Source organism: Thermobia domestica, chromosome 5 (assembly GCF_964235325.1).
Source record: "Thermobia domestica chromosome 5, izTheDome1.hap1.1, whole genome shotgun sequence".
Classification (NCBI taxonomy): Eukaryota; Metazoa; Arthropoda; class Insecta; order Zygentoma; family Lepismatidae; genus Thermobia; species Thermobia domestica.
The window spans coordinates 17,291,679-17,309,685 of record NC_137458.1 but is presented as its reverse complement, the minus strand read 5'-3'; the positions used below and the strand labels follow the sequence as shown (position 1 = coordinate 17,309,685).

Below are 18,007 nucleotides of genomic sequence, written 5' to 3'. Positions count from 1 at the left end.
GTATAATAATAATAATAATAATAATAATAATAATAATAATAATAATAATAATAATAATAATAATAATAATAATAATAATAATAATAATAATAATAATAAACAAACATGATTTCTGGCGAGGACAGTTGCTAGGAAATGAAAGAAAATAATAATAAAATTGTTTACGCAGTGAAATTAATATTAAAAAAATAAAAATATTATTTTTCCATACTCAATTTCCTTCCTATAAATATAACTGATGTTATGAACTGCGCAACAAATTCCAAGCACATTTGTTTACAACAAAACAAATATTCATAATGTTCACATCATAAACGAAACATAACAACTCTGAATATGAAACTGCAAAGCAATATCGGTTAAGACAAACATTTATTTTGCACTCGGTCTCCCACGGTCCAGACATTACTCCTCACACCTTTGTGCACCAGTTCCCACGGCAAAACATCTTCCCAGGGAGAAAAAGAAGCGACGGGTAATTTTCCTTGTAAATCATGTAAAGGTTGTAAACCGAACTTTTGACCCTTGCGTTTTAATGGACAACAAGAAACGCGATTATAAACATCGTCATAACGATGTTCTTTCAGCGCACATTTTTCTTCAGCTGCGTATTTTGCAGAAAATGTTATATAAGGGATGTTTGCTCTGTTCATTTGAATGACACAGTATATTTCCAACGGATGAAGTGTCAAACATGCATACACTTTATGGCAGTAAATTATGTTTTCTTATTGACATAACCAGTGTGCCGCACAGGCCCCATAGTATGTGTCGCAAAATTAAAAATCATGAGGCATTTAATAATTAGTTAAAATCTATTTTGAAACAGGCTGTACAGTCAGCGACAAAAGTTCTTTCAGTTAATTAAAATTTATTTTGGATATAATGGTGGAAAGTAGATCGTTTCACCGAGTTTTAAGACTGGAACGTACAGAAAATTACGTTCTTACTGAAAACTGTACTCAAATTGTCCTTCCATTCTGAAATTATTTACGAAACTATAGCTCAGGAAGTTTGTGGTAGGCAACATCATGTTTGTAGGATTTTCTTGGGGTACTCTGGTTTCCTCCCACATTCCCATTCCACCGATGCTTATACCACCATTCACTTGCCCTAATCACCCGCTTCCTTAGCATAATTGTGTGGCGTTAAACTGAAATTTACACATTATTATTATTATTATTATTATTAATAATAATAATAATAATAATAATAATAATAATAATAATAATAATAATAATAATAATAATAATAATAATAATAATAATAATAATAGTTCTGAATACAGGGAAGGAAAGTACAATTTATTATCCGAATAACATACAATATTATAACAATGTTTATTTCTGTACTCAACCTGAAAAAAAAAAAAAAAAAAAAAAAAAACTTGACTTTGTGTCACCCATGAATACTGGCAGTCATTGTACTGCCTTTCCCTTGTCATTCAACATTAAATCATTGCTTTTGGAAGAACGTGTAATGACTATTCCATGAGTTGAAAGTATTCAAAAGGCCCGGTTCAATCGTGATTTGATAAAATAATTCATGAATTGTGATAGGCCTGTGAAGGAAGGTGCGAATTCACCGAGAAAACGTAATTTTTCGCAATCCAGTCTCGTAGCACATACAGAAGAAAGAGTCCAACAAGAAATCCTTTTAATTTAATAGTCAGAAAATGGCGAAAGTGGTCTTTTTATACGTTCGCTTTCAATTGTAGTTACAACTGGGATTTAAATTACGGACAGAATAACCGATTGCATTAGAGAGGATTGACACAAACATGGCACAACCCATTGTTAAGTCTCTAGTCACGAGCGTAGTGACATATTGCTTCGGAAGGAAAGTTCGCTCGTTGCAATGTTATCAAATCTCCTTTCTTCTTCTTCTTCTTCTTCTTTTCCTAAGCAGTAGAAGAAAAGGGTGGGTCTTAGTTTTTATGAAGTCTCCTTCCTGTCGAGCACAGCGCTGAGAAAATCGGCTTTATTCAAGTATAGAAAGAAGGTGCGGTTAAGTTCCATTGTGCTCAAGATGGCGGAGAAAGTTCTGTTCTTATCGTCACCTTTTTCTCTGAAGGGAGAATGAAATAATAATAATAAAAATAAAAAAGAAGCATTTTGTCACGATTTAGTATCTCTTCCGTTTAGAAACAAAATCTAATTTACATCCTGTTCAGTTTCTATTAAATTTTTCGTTTCCCGTCTCCGACTCTCCGTCGGCAAAAACTACTTTTGCCCAGTAGCAGCAAAACCGCACAGAATTAGAATATACATGGTGTCTTAAAAGTCCCTGACATAGGGTAACTGTTATTATCACAGTTACAACAAAATGTAAGAGAGAAACCGTCTCCAAATATGTTTTCAACGTAAAGTGAAGGATTTTTTTAAATAGGTCGAGCCGTTTGGCCTGTACATTCTTTATGAGCCCAATGTTAAATGAAAATGCAACGTCGCCATTTACCTGGACCCACAACATAAAATGAATAAGGGAATATTTGAAATGAGGGCTGGCTATCGACATGTTAATGTAAAAGACAGTAACTTCATTCACTTATGTTGTGTGTACTAAATATTCATGGAGCGCTTTTTTAAGCCTCTATTTTCACTCAGTATTGGTTCTGAAGTCCCTACGTCACAGGTTTCGTCGAGAAGTTATGCTCAGTTTCACTGGAGAGCGAGCATTGTATTATCTTGAATGTGTAATTACTAACCGGCGAGCTGTCTTGCACGAATGAATGTAAAAATGATGACGTGTTTGAAAAGTGGCTTTAAAAACATTACTGTAGTCATGATGACAATAGTGACAGTGCTGAAACGCTGGTTTACTCGTTACGTACTTCATGCACTCACGTTCAGAGTAAAATCGTAATTTAAATCAAGAGCATAAAAGATAGGTCTCTATATAATTCATGTGTCATTGATTGGTGCTTGTCATGGTAAAAATATCGCGTGTTGGACAACCTTTTATTCTTTACGGTAAAAAAAAAAAAAAAGTTTTATCACTGCTGGTCTGTATCAAATAACAGGTGGTGATTATACAACATGTATTATTATTATTACTATTATTTCCTTAAATTCTATCCATTGCCTGTGTGTACCATGTGCACTACTTGACCTATAAATGTAAGAAGAAACTTTATTACGATTAACTTTCTTTCATGTACTCATACATGAACAGAATTTAATAAGTTATTCACCTATTAAAATCACAGCTTACGGGTAATTAAACGTTTGCTAAAACGCTTCAGAGATCAATATATTTAGGTGCTAATAACTTACTAACTCTTCCTACGGAACCCGGAGGTTCGATGCCGCGTTTACAAAAGTTCTCCATTGACTTCTGTCCTTAGCCAACTGAGTCCAGTTTCTACTTTGTATTCCTATTCCTGCGAGATCCATCTTAATATTGCCCTCCCATCTGCGCCTAGGTCTTCCTAATGATCGTTTTCCGATCGAATTTCCAGTTAAAACTTTGAAAGTGTTCCATTCTGGCAACATAACCTTCCCACCTGAGTCCACTCGACTTGATGACCCTAACAATGTTTGGTAAACGGTGTACGAGCGGTTTGGGAAACATAATGTTAAGCGCCACTTCCGATGAATTGAGCTATTAAATGGAATGGGTTTGTGATTGAACCCCAGAACAGTATGTAGGTAGTTTAATTTTGGAAATGTATCTGTACATGGCAGGAGAAGCTTGTTTGTTATGTGTCATTGCATTGAATTGCATGGTAATGGTTAACTTTCTTTTCTAGTTTACTCCAAAGTTAGAAAATGTGACATACCATTGTGTTTACCAGAGCCATTTATATGATTTTTATACGTTAAATATACAATTGAACCTGAAAAAAATACGGGTCAGTTGGCAACCCTAATTGAGGCTTTTTACTTCGACAAAGCCATAATTCAATGTGACAAAATGGTGTAATTGCTGTGAATGAAGGAGGAGAGTGTATCACTTAGGCGAAGTCAGGGAAAGCATATGAGAAAAATACCGTCCCCCTCTTGCAAATATCCAATTCATATAGATACAAAAGAAGTGTAGATCCCGCCTGCTCTGTTCTCCTTTGCTTTGTTTCCTGCCAATTATTTTAATAGCAACATAATGTGTAAACTATTCGAGTGCATCATGTCTGAATAGTATCTACTGTCTTGAAAAATTTTAGTCTTCTCGTTATTATAATCAGACTATTTAGAAGGGCGTATATAGTGGATAAATCTTTGATTATAGTGGACCCTGAAGAAGTCTGATCGAAATAAAGTGTAGGACTCAATTTTTCTTTCATTTGCTCCAAATCAATTTCTAAAATTTATTATGGTATTTTCTTACAGCTTTGTTTCACATCAAGGTTATTTCAGCGGAAATGAAATACCATTAACTGATTAAATAAATCTCAACAATTTGTTATATATATTGCCGTAATAATTTTAATTAATTCCTCTTTTAAATGATATAATTCTGAATCTAATCTTTTCTTTGTATTGTACTTTATGTTGTCTTATTTTTAAAGATCTAATAACAACTATTCTGTCTTATCTTTACAGATAAGTGAAATCAGCAAACTCTTGTCACCAGCTAATTGTCAAATGAGGGCAGGATGAAATCAAGGGCTCTCAATCAGTATGCCTCATGTCCTCAGTTGCCGAAGCAACACCAGAGGGCTCACAGATCAACGTCGGTGTCTTCAGGTTCAAGCTCTGAGCTGGAGAAACCAATCAGCGAAGCAGATATAGCCATTCGACACATCACTAACAAATACGACTCGTATCACGGTTTGTTTCTGGCTGCATCTCAGCGACATCAAAGACGAATGTCTGAGTGCGGAGAATCTACGACCTCTGACGATAGCAGTGTCAACAGTGGGGGTAGCAGTGGATCTGGCAGTGCTGGCGGAGGAAGCCATTCGAGCAGATTTCAAGTTACCGAACATGAACGTCTTCAAATCGAGGCCTTTTTCCGAGGTCTGAAAACCCAAGTGTACGTGTGTAGTTCGTTAGCAAATCTTTACTTCACCACCACCGATAAGCTAGCTTCCGGCATTGACAGTGCGTCATGCTGGGATCTCCGATACACTGGAATTCCTTTAATCATACTGGACAGTGGTGAAACTCGTTCCAGAAATAAGAGGAGAATTCAGATCTTGTTGGCGGAACGTGGTACATGTTTCACACTGTGGAAGGACACCATTGACAATCTCACATCTTATAAAGTCGCTGGTAAAGCTTTTCATACGATGTACCTTTCCTCCGACCATCGGCAATTGGCTGGTTTCAGCTTCGACAGTCCGTCAGCCGCACAAGAACTGTATTCCCACATCGAAAACCTGACTTCAGACCCAGAGAACATTAGCTTATCCGTCCCTGGCGCTAACAAGAAAAAGAATAAGAACAAGAAGAAGGTCGAAAGAGTGCCATTACCACCGAAATCACAAATATCCCAACCGTGTTGCTTCCAGCATGTGAACAGTGTGGATGCTGGGGATCGAAGTCGGTATTTCTCCTTACAAGCTTTGGTGCCTGTTCATAGTCCAGAACGACCAAAGCTTATCGTTGCCAGTGATGTTTCTTGAGAATCATCCCCCAACGGGTGCTGCTCATGTTTACGTCCTCGTAAGAAAGGCCAGCCATAGAAAATATGAAGTGTGTGTTATACATCGTGTATCTATAGTCAGTAAATCATAAATTCGTTGTTTTCCAGAAGTTGTAATACCCTCACTATATACAGTTTATAGTGATGGATCGTATATACACACATGTATGTTAGCGATATTCTATTTAGAGAAAATATGAAGACAGAAAAATATAGTGACCAATAGTGAGTGCTATGATGTGACCATTATGTATAATTAGTGTGTAAAACAAGTGTGTTGTGTAAATACTCGTATTGCAAGAGATACGAAGAAAAACGAATGTGGTTACAGCGAAAATGATCCTTAAAAATAATTTCCAGTTCAGTGAGAATTCATGTGACAAGCCTAATGTCTATTATTAAGAAGATAAAAATAATTATTTTGGATCGATGTACATACGTTTGAAACAAGGTAATTGTGAAGTGAAAGAAACACATGTTGTTACAAAATATGATTCATTGTTATGAATGGATGTTAAATTGAAAGAAAATTATATCGTTCATTAAAAATAAAAGTACGGTTTTTAGCAGTAAAGTACTTGAAGAAATAAGGTGATTTATAACGAGAATCAAATGTCAAAGTGTCTTGAAGATATAAGTTACTAGTCTGATATAGGAAGACTACCCTTGACGAATTTTAAAATTCAGTGTGGTCGAAACTGTTTTATGTACGTGGAAGCCCACGTATTATTCAAGAATTTAGTATTGAGAAGGTTATTAAAGGAATATTATGACGTTGTTGGTTATTAATTATGCTGATATAATAATGTACAAGTTCTACACAGTATATTTTTGTGTGTAATATTTAAAAGAAAAAAAAGTACTGGTCATGTTTTATTAGCATGGCAAATGTGTCGAAACTTTTGAGTTAGTAAATGGTGTCCTATAAGTACCTGTTAGCTGATACCGCCTTCTTAAAAATTCGTTTTCCTATCTTTATATGGTGACAGAGCGTTGTTGTTGTTTTTCTGTCCACAACAGCGAAAGTAATTGACATAATTAGTTGGCGAAGAAAAACCAGAACGCCGGTGTTTCTTTTAACATGTACAGGCTACTGAAATCTTGTGTTGAAACAAAAGAAGGTGTTTTGGCTTGAGTTGTTGTTGAGTAGCCACTACTTGCAAACAGCAGTTCAGTTTTAAAAAAATAAATAAAAAATAAACAAAGAAAAACGAGTTATCTAGCTAGTCTAAATTAATCGAAATGATTATGCATTAAAACACGTCATCGAACATAAAGTATGTGCCATCAAGAACATTTTTTTTTTCTTTGCGTCCACTAGATATTTTTTTCACTAAACAACTGGAACATGTTCAACCACTTTTTAAAGATATTCTCAGAAATGTTGCCAAAGCCAGCTGCAACTTTTTACCAAATCTAGATTGTAAAAAGGCCTCTGTAGAAACTTTATGACCAATTTAGGTTATGTTTAAAAATGAAATGTGATTCTGCATGTATGATGAATATTTAGGTAATTTCACAACATCCCTCTTGTAATTAATGAATACATGTGGTTTTCCTACTAATGATAATTAAAAGAAATGAAATTGTTTGGTTTTAAAGTAAATTTATTTCGAAGTTACAAGTTCAGAAAAGTAAATACGTTCTTAATCTTGTCACAATGCGAAACTGTTTATTTACATTTTCATATTCTCAAATAAAAAAAAAAAGGCTACCATAATTTTTGAGACGAAATACTTTACGTACTGATTTACTTTTGGCGCACCACATTTTGCAAGATTTACAGGGAAAATTCAGTAGTTTGCATAAAAAAAACATATTTATAAAAAAAAAACAAATTTCTGCACACGATATTATTAAATACAAAGTAATATATATGTATTTTATGTTTACAAGTGTAGAGTTACAAGTGTAAAATCCTTAAAAGTGCTTTACTATGGATAAAATAAGTGAGTGCATATGAAAGAGGACTATAATAAACTATATTCCACTGGCGGTGTATTTCTGCACAGTATACACAAGTTGTATTTTATGTTCACAAGTGGAGTGCTACTAGTATGAAACCATGACATACGCTATTGAAACTAGTATCATTGCCAAAACCCATTCGTTTTCACTATCCTTGCTTATGCGTATATCCACCTTCGCTAACGCATGCTCCCTTCGGAGCACCCCCTCGGGAACGCACGGTCCCCAGCCTAACCCTGCCCTAACTCGGTTAGATAACATTTGTACTTTTTAGTGGTCACCTAGTACAGGTTGTTGTTTTTTTTTTCTTTTGCACTATAATTTTTGGGAACACATCCGGACCCCTGTATATATATACAAATCGTAAAAGAATTGTAATTTTTCAACAATTGCTTATGATGACCCGCTTGAATTTTAACTATGTTATGTGAGATATTTTCAAGTCGCCCAACGTAAATCATTTAGGGAACAATAAGAAGGAAATTAGTGAAAGAATTCTAATTTTTGAACAATTATTTCGAGTGACGCGCCAAAAGTAAACCTGCACGATACTTTATTCTTAAATTTTGAATTACTTAAGTTGTTCAGAAAGCATTTTTCGAATTTAGATTTCTGTAGAAATTATACTTGTTTTGCCTAACTGGCTCAGTCACAGATTGCGTTTTTAAAAGTAAAATACAATTCTTAAAGAAATTGTTAATTGAGAAATGCTTGTGCTGAGGCATTGAATTTTACGTTGTGCTTGTTTGTGTGTCATTCACAGAGGAATTAAGATTTATGACAAAAAATTCATAATCGGTTCAATTGTCTTCCTCATATATTACTGCTATGAAAGTAATTTGGTTTGTGTCATAATGCAAGACATTCCTGGTTTTATTATTTACAATTTCATTAAAGAAACATTCCTGAAAGCCAAAGGGCCTAAAATAAAAATATTATAAGCTTAATAAATTAGTCGTTAAAATGCTAGGACTTGAATTTTCAGTTTTTAAAGAAAGAAAGAAAAAATAAAATGACAGTTAAATCTATGATGAACTATTTTTTCTCTTTGTTTACATAACATAATATTTTGATGCATGTTTAAAAAAGAAGATAAAATATATTCTTGTAAACAAATTCTTTCTCGAAGGCTGTGATTGGTACATCGAATGTTGATTCTTTCGGGTGAAGACACATAAACGCGTGTGTCAGTCAAAAGTTACGTAAAATGAATCATTTGTGTACGTGAGAAGAGTGATAACTTGAAGGTAATTTTAGGCGGGACTTTTTTCTTTTTATCTTTCGTGTACTGTTGTTATCAAAGTTTTCAAAATGGTGAACATTGATAAGTATAGCGTTCCGAGAAGCAGAAAATAATATAATCTATATAAAAGTATTATCAGAATTCAATATTATGTGTGTAAATCGTTATATCGCCATGTTGCTCCGTAGTTTTTATTATAATCTTATTGTTTTCTTGTCTATTATCGAATGCGTAGGATTATAAAATGAGTTATAGGGGTGTGTCTGTACGTACGTAGGTGCTATATAGTTTACCTAGGCTCAAGACCTGAGTATACAGCGTTTCTCAAACTATTTTCAAGTGAGGACCACTTTCATTGCTCAGAATGTTCTACAGACCAATCTACTCCTCTCTCCTTTAAAAGCACGTGTAATGTTTCCAGCATATATTAGTACCAGTATAACGATATTTAAAATATATATATATATATATATATATATATATATATATATATATATATATATATATATATATATATATATATATATATTTCAAATTACGGTATTTTTGTATTAGTATTAATAAAAGAAAATAGATGTAGATTTTTTTTTTAAAATATTTGAAGGCTCGAAGGAAAAGAAAAAAACACTTGTTTATATAATTTCCAAATTCATATTCTCATAGTGTGTGATACACAACTCCTCTGTATTTTGTTTTTTTTTCTTTGTTTCTTCTTTCTTTTTCTTGTACTATTATTCAATCTAAGGACCACAAGGACAGATCTCGAGGATCACTTGCCATTTGTGGACCACTGTTTGAGAAACGCTGCTTTAGTACATAAAAACGACTATTATTGTAGCAATTTGTTCGTGAAAGGAGAAAAAGATTCACTAAATTTCATACATTTTTGAGGGGGGGGAGGGCTTAACCCAATTACTGTTTAATTGATTTATTGAGATGTCAATTATTTGAGTATCGTATTCTACGAATAGCATGCTCGATTATCTGAAAGTTATATGTGTATTTTTTGTATGTGTGTTTCGTATAAGGTTTTAAAAATCTTACTGAAAATTGTTATGTTTCGGAATTTGTTTATAAACTATAATGTCAAAAATATATATACTTTTAAATCGAGTCATGTAAACAATATACGTACATTTAAGCTTTTTTAAAAAATGAAATTATAAAGCCGAAATGTTATACAATTTTATCCAACTTCATATTGCGAATTTTTCATTGATGTTAAGTGCGTTTCAGTGAATACAATGTGTAAATGAATTTTAGCTCTGTCAAATAATATCTTCAAAATGCACATTCTATTTTGAATTCAATGTTATAAGAATAAATGATTTCAAATATAGTTAATACAAAAAATACATTCCACTGTATATTGTTTCTAATAAATTCACTTGCTTATTTATGAACTTAAATAGATTAATAATTATAAACTTTATACATATTATGATGTTAAATTCCAGTATTACAGCTTATGCTACATGAAGTGACTTATACTACAGTTACTTATATATGAGGAATATGGTAACCTGAGAAAAAGTGGTCTTTTGATAACTTTAAATGTTCAGCGACTTGTTTCTGTTTTAAAATGGAAAGTTTCTCATTTACATATGTATTTTAGTTTGCTTAATATACCAACATTTCCTTATTAATTTATCTCAATTTCTTTGTTTGTTATTTTCATTCTCTCTCTCTCTATTTTTTTCTTTAAAGTGGAGCAAATGTTATAAGAAATAAACGGAAGAGCTTTCGCATTATCAATGTTTGTAGGATTAACATATATTTTATATTTGCTTCGGTTTAGTAATGAATATATATTCATCTGTTACAGTATGAGTGTTAAAACAGTGTATGTAGAAAAAAAAAAGAATTACATTAAAATATATATGTTTTATGCGATAATGTATTATTCATTAAATTGTGTGTATGCGCACAAGTTTGTGTTTATATTCCCAGTGAAAATGAATCCCAGTTTATATTTCATTACTTTCTGTAGTAATTACTCGATTTTTTTTTTTTTTTTTTTTTTTGCTTATTTCTCAATGTCTCAACTTAAAGCATCTGTTTATATTGCAAAATAAATAAAAAAAAGTACATTATTACAACAAAATGTTTCTTTTTTTAAATTCGCATTCGCATCTCATTGTCATATAAAAAGCCAAATCCCGAACCGCGTTAGTAAACTGATTCCCGTTACCATGGCCGGATCTATGGCGGGGGGTAATTCGGGGCATTTGCCCCAGAGCGCAGCTGGTTGAGACATGAGAGTGCACAGAGAAAAATCCGTTCTCCGGACAGCGGTATATTGTACAAATATACGATATCCTCTTGCTTACTATAGGAATCAGTACGGAGCATACGTTATCCATATGCTATATAGGCACTGCCCTTAGATGTTACATCATGCCGTTGCAGGATGTCTGACGTCTTAACAATTTTCCGTATATCACATACATATATATATGTTACATTCCTCAGCTATAAGTTATATATATGTCCATTTGTATGTGAGATCCTGACCGCCAATACTGTTTCATACGGAAAGTACGTACAGATGGAACACTTATACAGAAAGTATTATAAAACATGCATTTTCACTTATACGTCTGCTGTACGTTAAGTCCAAAAACTATAGGAATTACGCATGTAACCTATCTTTTTAAGTACGCCACCTACAATTTTTTTCTCAGTGTGTGTAGAAGGCGCCATGGTTCAGGAAGTATGGACAATGATGGGATGATTGATAGAATGAAGAAAGTAGAATGAAACTGGAGAATCTAGAGAAAACTCACGCACACGAATCAAATAAGTGCAGACCCGTGTGTAGGTAAGTGTTATTCTGTGCTCGAACACAGGACGGATTTTTTTTTTTTTTTTTTTTTAAAGATTCACAATAAAGTAATATTTAAAACTAGCAACCTGCAGAGTCCCGCGCAAGCGCGAGAAAATATGTTGTTTCGCTTTAATCACAGTAGTTACTAATTAGCTAACTTATCTGATTATTTTTAAAATATCATCCTCTCCCACGCCCACCCCTAGGGTGAGGACGAACTTGAACATCATGAAAACTGATATCGTTAAACTCGGCGACCTTCAAAACTATGAATTCAACATTAATATCTGTTACTTTCGATTACCTTTAAAATCCCCCCCCCCCCCGCTGGGGGATGGAATATAACCTTGAGAAGTGGAATTGGGTAAAAATTGTCACTATTCATCTCAGCGACTCCAAAAACTATTAACTTGGTCGTTTTCGATTATTTTTTAAAATGCCCCCATGTTATTCTTAGTTTTTTTTTTTTTTTTTTTTTTTCACCACCATATCTCAGCAAAGTTGTGACCTAGGGACCTGGAACAGGCTATTTGGATTATTGCTCTGAAAGTTTTAAAACATATTAAAATTTCATGTTTCTCTCTACTATGGGTCATCTACCACCACATCATAATCATTATCAAGAGAATTAAACCATTTAAAATTACGTTGTAACTTGTAATACCTAAACTGCTACTCAACAAGGACTGGTATATTTGCAAAATCACTGCTTGTTTCCTTGCTTGAGACATAAGTTTGTGTGGGAAGGGGAGGGGAATTATTTAGAGCACAGGGGCGCACAATGTATAAATATGGGCTTGAATAAGAGAGATATAGGCACGTTTCCAACATTTATTAATTTTGTTAAGTGAATCAATTTACACCTTGTCAGGTAAAAAAAAATAATTAATTGGTCTTATGAAAGGTGCCGAAAAGACATTTTTTCTTAATTGGTTGGTATTACTCTTTTTACGCGTAATGATTAAATTTTGTCAAATGCAATCGATTCTGCTTTATTTAATGAAGATAATAAAGGTAACTAAATATGCTAAACAATTTTTTTAGTACATTTTAATATGCAAATAGTTTAAACTATACTATTTCACAATTAAGAAAGGAATATGAAAATTATAGAAAATCAGTCGAAACATAACATTTACCTCCAGGTATTCTCTGAAGATTGGAGACTACTTACGTAAGTTTACAAATACTTTGGGTTAAAGAGTTTATACTTCTTTCTCGATACTTTGTCAGTAATCTGAAAATATTATAATTGTTGTAGAAAATTACCCCACAGTCAGATTATATGTTTGATATTCACGATTCTGTCTTCCCGATACTTTTCTCAACCAAAGTTGTTCGTTACAAAACTAGGAGGATATCTGTTCGATTTAAAGAGCACTCACTACCAATTATTTGTTTAGTCGACTTAAAACGTGAATTTTGGAACATGTGAAGTTGTCAACTGTGATTGTAAGGGGAAAAAATATTATTACAAAAGTGCCTTTTCGTTGCGTTGGAACAAAGAAAAATACCGCTTTCTTCCTACCTTTCTTGCCGTTCTGAAAAGTCCAAGAAAGAGAATGAGGCAAGTACTGAAAAGATTAGAAAGAAATTTACCACATCGCAAATATTGCAAATGAAGGAAGAAGAGGTGCTCGTGCAAGAGAAATAGACACAAGGATGTTATAAAATAGAAGATCTGCCCATACAACAAAATCGTGAAGCCATACGTCACAGCTTCGCCACACCTACTCTGCCCACTCCGCGCCAATAAGATTGCAATGTTTCGAGCCAACAATCATGGCGGAAACGAGAATAGCCAATCAGACGTGCCGGCTCAGGCGATGCTCGATTGTTTTTCGACTTCATTGAGTTCATATGATCAAGATACGTATCGGCAGATCCTCTATTTTATAACATCCTTGAATGGACCAGAGTATCAGTAGCACTCAGGGAAACACCAAGAAATGTTGACTTTGTGCGAGAAACAAAAGCAGTAGGTTTCATTGATCAGCAAACGTGGCTGTGGAATAAAGAAGTCCAAGCAGCTGCGAAGAAGAAAAATAAACGATATATTTAAAAAATGCAGAACTCTGGCAAGCAATTAGATCTGATGGATTGTGACGGTGAGTTGTACAACAAACTGGAAACAAAAGAGAGAGAGAAAAAATAATTTACAATCTTTCGAAGATAAAAGGGAGTCAAAAGAAAGATATTCCACACATGCGCTGCACTAAGGATAAAAAAAAAATTGAGGTTCTGAGAATTGAGGACAAGATAGAGAAGAGATGGCAGGAGTATTTGCAGAAATTTGTCAATGAAGAAAGCCCGAAGGAAATTGTGAAAATCTTCCCATGAATCAGGAACCTATGTATCAGGGGGCTATGAGCATGGCAGAGATGGAAAATGACATGAAAAAAATGAAAAGTAGACTGGATAATCTCCCTATCGAAGGATAGAAACGTTTAGGTAAAAAGGAGTGCAGTGGTTTACTCGATTTTTTAATAGAATATTGGAAAGAGAAAATATACCAATAGAATGGAAAAGCAGCTACGTTGTGCTGGTTTCTAAAAACAAAAGAGAAATACAAGAATGTGGCAACTAAAGGGAATAAAACTTACGAGCCATGCAGTGAAGCTCTGGGAAAGAGTGGTAGAAATAACATTGAGTGAAGATAGCGAAATAACAGAGAACCAGTTTGGTTTCATGCCAGGACGATCGACAATTGATGCAATATTTCCACTTAGGACGCTAATGGAAAAGTACAGAGAATACCAGAAGGACCTTCATAAATGGTTTTCATCAACCTAGAGAAAGCGTATGATAACATGCCACGAGATATTTGGTAAGCACTGAAGAATAAGTGTGTTCCGAACATATACATCTATATAATACAAGGGGAGGTAGAACAGAAGGAAGAAGCGCGAGTGGAATAACAGAAGAATTCACAGTTGAAGTGGGACTTCATCAGGGATCTAGTCTTAGGCCGTACTTCTTTGCAGTTGTGACGAACGAACTTACAAAGGATATCCAAGAGTTAGCACTTTGGAATAATGCTATTGGCGGACGACATCGCACTCGTGAGTGAGACCAAATCAGATATTTATTTATTTAACAATCACCAGATACAGCTCAGAGGCCATTTTACACTGGATATCCAACAACAACAATAATAGATATCTGAAGAGGAGCATTGGAGAGCTAAGTGCTTAGAGATAGTAGAACTAAGGCAGAATATTTACATTGCCCATCCAGCAAAAAATGCAATCGAGAGTACAAGAATACGACTGGACGAAGAAGATGTGGTAGTGACAAAGAAATTCAAGTACTTGGGATCAATATGGGCAGATATAAACCCTAGAATTAGCAGCGGTTGGACAAAATGGAAAGAAGTGGCAGAAAGGTACCAATATGCCTTACAGGAAAAGTTAACAAAATAGAAGTGACACCTGCCATATTATACGGAGCGGAATGTTGGACGACGAAGAAAAGAGAGAAATAGAAGTTACACTTAAGGAGGTGAAGATGTTGTGGTAGATGTGTGTGGAGTGACGCGGAAGGACAGAATTAAGAATGAAGTGATCCAGGGAGACCAGTAATAGGAAAACTGCAAGAAGGTGGACTGAGTTGGTTGGGACATGTAACAGGGCCCTCGAAATACGTAGCTCACCCAGTGGATGCTCTAAAGCTGGATGGGAAGCGAGCGCAATGTCAGCCGAATAAGAAGTAGGGCCAAGGGCGCCCATTAGGGGGGGCAAGCTGGGGCGCCCCCTATAGGAAATTGTACTTGGGAATATCGAAAACCCAATAGAATTTTTACATTAGTTACAGCAAAATTTGAAATATCGCTTATACTTGCCCCTCCCTTGGAAACCACAACATGGGCGCCCTTGAGTAGTATGAGTGGGGGCCATGGTATGAAGAACGATATGGTGCAGTGTGGTATCACAGCGTAACAGGGGGTTTCCAAAAATATCTTTGGCGTCCCCCCACTTTCTAAAAAGTCACAATGGGCAAAGATAGCCAAGGGGGACGGCGTGACGTCAAACGTCCCCCTACCTTTTCAGATCCACTGTTATTCCTGCAGTGGATATGACACAAAATAGAAACAGGTGGGGGACAGTAACCCGAAAAGCCAACCTCAGCTAACTGGGAAAAAGTTTAGAAGATCCCAAACTCAGGTGAGGACAATTAGGTGGGAAATCATTTCAGTCTAAATTGAGAGGGTAGGTAGGAGTTTAAAAAAAAAAAAAGTCTGTAATACTGTGAAAGAGAAAATTCGCTTATTTGAAAATCCACAATTATTAAACTGTCTGACATTAAGGATACAATGTTGCCAGATCATAATTAACTGTAGTTGCTTTCTGAGTCTTCCCCTACCACTAGTTCACCTGTCAATAATATATGAAATACATATTAACAGCATATGAATTACCGTAATTAATTTACAAACTTTTGGACAATACTCTCACTTTGTTCACCCCCAAATAGATCATTACTCAGGCGGGGATTTTATTTAAAAAAGTATTAAGTGGATGGAATTACCCGACCATCAGAATTTCGTTACCTAGAGGAAATTGACCCATTCTCTAGGCTTCAAATGCTTTCAATACAGGGGGAGTGAAAATAGTACTGTCCGTTTTGTCAGATCTGAAGATTAAAAAGTAGCGAAGTTGTGCTCCAAAACTAACGGATTTGAACTATTTGCACTCCAAATATAAAAAGTCAGATGTCAGATTCGGCGGGCAGGCAGTGGTAATGGTAATGGTCAGGCGGTGACCGGTTTCGCATTGTTGGTGGTGGTGTATTAGGGCAAACGCCATATTACATCAGCTACAGTAGAAGTGCAATATGCAATGAACTCACTCGGGAGAGCCCCACAAGTTGCTGATAAAATCTGATTGACACATAGCACATCTGATAGAGCACCATGAGAAATGAACATTAGCAAAATTTAAGGTGCTATGGACCAGAAGGATAGGAGCTAGAGGACATCAAAATTTGAATATCCTAAATATTATATCATGGAATTATGTGCGTTTAAAGTAAATATCTTGAAAACCGTTAAAGCAATCAAAACGAAAGTTGCACAATATAATAAGAACAAAATGCCCTATCGAAAACCATAGTGTTGCCATAGGTGAAACAGTGTTCCCAACTCAGCATAAAAATATTTTATTTGAAATAGCACCATATACAAAATGCACTATCATCACTAAACGTAACAGTGAAATGTAGTGGTACAGTGTTGCATACTATTGGAGCTACATGTGCTGAAAATGTACAATAGAGAAGTCTGATATATGGCAAGAAAAGGTAATAAAGGAATGCACTAGAAACAAGTGAGGATTTTGCATTATACTTCTGTAGCCCCGGTGAATAAGCAGTCAACTCGCAAAAACAAAATGATACACGCGAGGAAAGAAATACGTGTTTTTTCTATTTCTGTAAACTGGTTCTCGATTATCTTACCAGTATTTGGAAGAGTAGTTTCTTGGTTTCTGTCTTTCGTGTTAAGTGACATATTCTTTTACTTCCTCTCCTACATACTGTATGATATGGCAACACTGTTTATGGTTTTCGATAGGGCGTTTTGTTCGCATTACATTGTGCAACTTTTGTTTTGATTGCTTTAACGGTTTTCAAGATATTTACTTTAAACGTACATAATTCCATGATATAATTTTTTGGATATTCAAATTTTGAAGCCCTCTAGCTCTATCCTTCTGGTCCATAGCACCTTAAATTTTGCTAATGTTCATTTCTCATGGTGCTCTATCAGATGTGCTATGTGGCAATCAGATTTTAGCGACAACTTGTGGGACCCTCCCGTGTGAGCAGGCGGTAATAGTATAAAATGGGTGACTTCGCAGGTGCGTGAACTTGGTCCCCCAACCTGGAGTACAAACGATGAGATTACTGGCATTTGTTAGTGCTTCGTTAGTGCTCGTTTGTGCAGGAAACCCCATCGTTTGTGCTTTATTAGTTCCGGTGATATAAGCGAAAAACTGGTAGGGGGCCTAGTTTACGCTGGTCCCCCGACTTCAAGCACAAACGATGAAAATAGTGTCATTCGTTAGTGCATCGTTTGTGCTCGTTTGTGCACGAGACTCCATCGTTTATGCTTTATTAGTTCCAGAGATATAACAAAAACTGGTAGGGGGCCAAATTCAGGCTGCCCCCCGACTTCAAGCACAAATGATGAATGTAGTGTCATTCGTTGGTGCATCATTTGTGCTCGTTTGTTCATCAAACCCCACCGTTTGTGCTTCAATAGTTCCTGACTTATAAGCCAAAAACTGAAAACAGATTTGGAAACTGCATACAGTTTTTCGCTTTTTCTCTTGAAATAAAATGTTTTTATTCCTCCCACATTTCAAGCATAAATGATGGGATCTGTG

At 35.1% G+C, this 18,007-nt stretch overlaps 1 protein-coding gene and 1 long non-coding RNA gene across 4 annotated transcripts in view; one reads left to right on the top strand and one right to left on the bottom strand.

Annotated features, from left to right (window-relative positions):
• MESR3 (misexpression suppressor of ras 3) overlaps positions 1-9,262 on the top strand; it is a 91,563-nt gene extending 82,301 nt beyond the window's left edge. For all 3 annotated transcript variants that reach the window (XM_081758257.1, XM_081758259.1, XM_081758258.1), the window contains one exon: positions 4,542-9,262. In XM_081758257.1, coding sequence (XP_081614383.1) covers positions 4,595-5,566 — 972 coding nt within the window. In that variant the 5' untranslated portion in view covers positions 4,542-4,594 and the 3' untranslated portion in view covers positions 5,567-9,262. The remainder of the gene's footprint in view (positions 1-4,541) is intronic.
• LOC145685755 (uncharacterized) overlaps positions 1-18,007 on the bottom strand; it is a 67,236-nt gene that overhangs the window by 4,452 nt on the left and 44,777 nt on the right. The window lies entirely within an intron of this gene.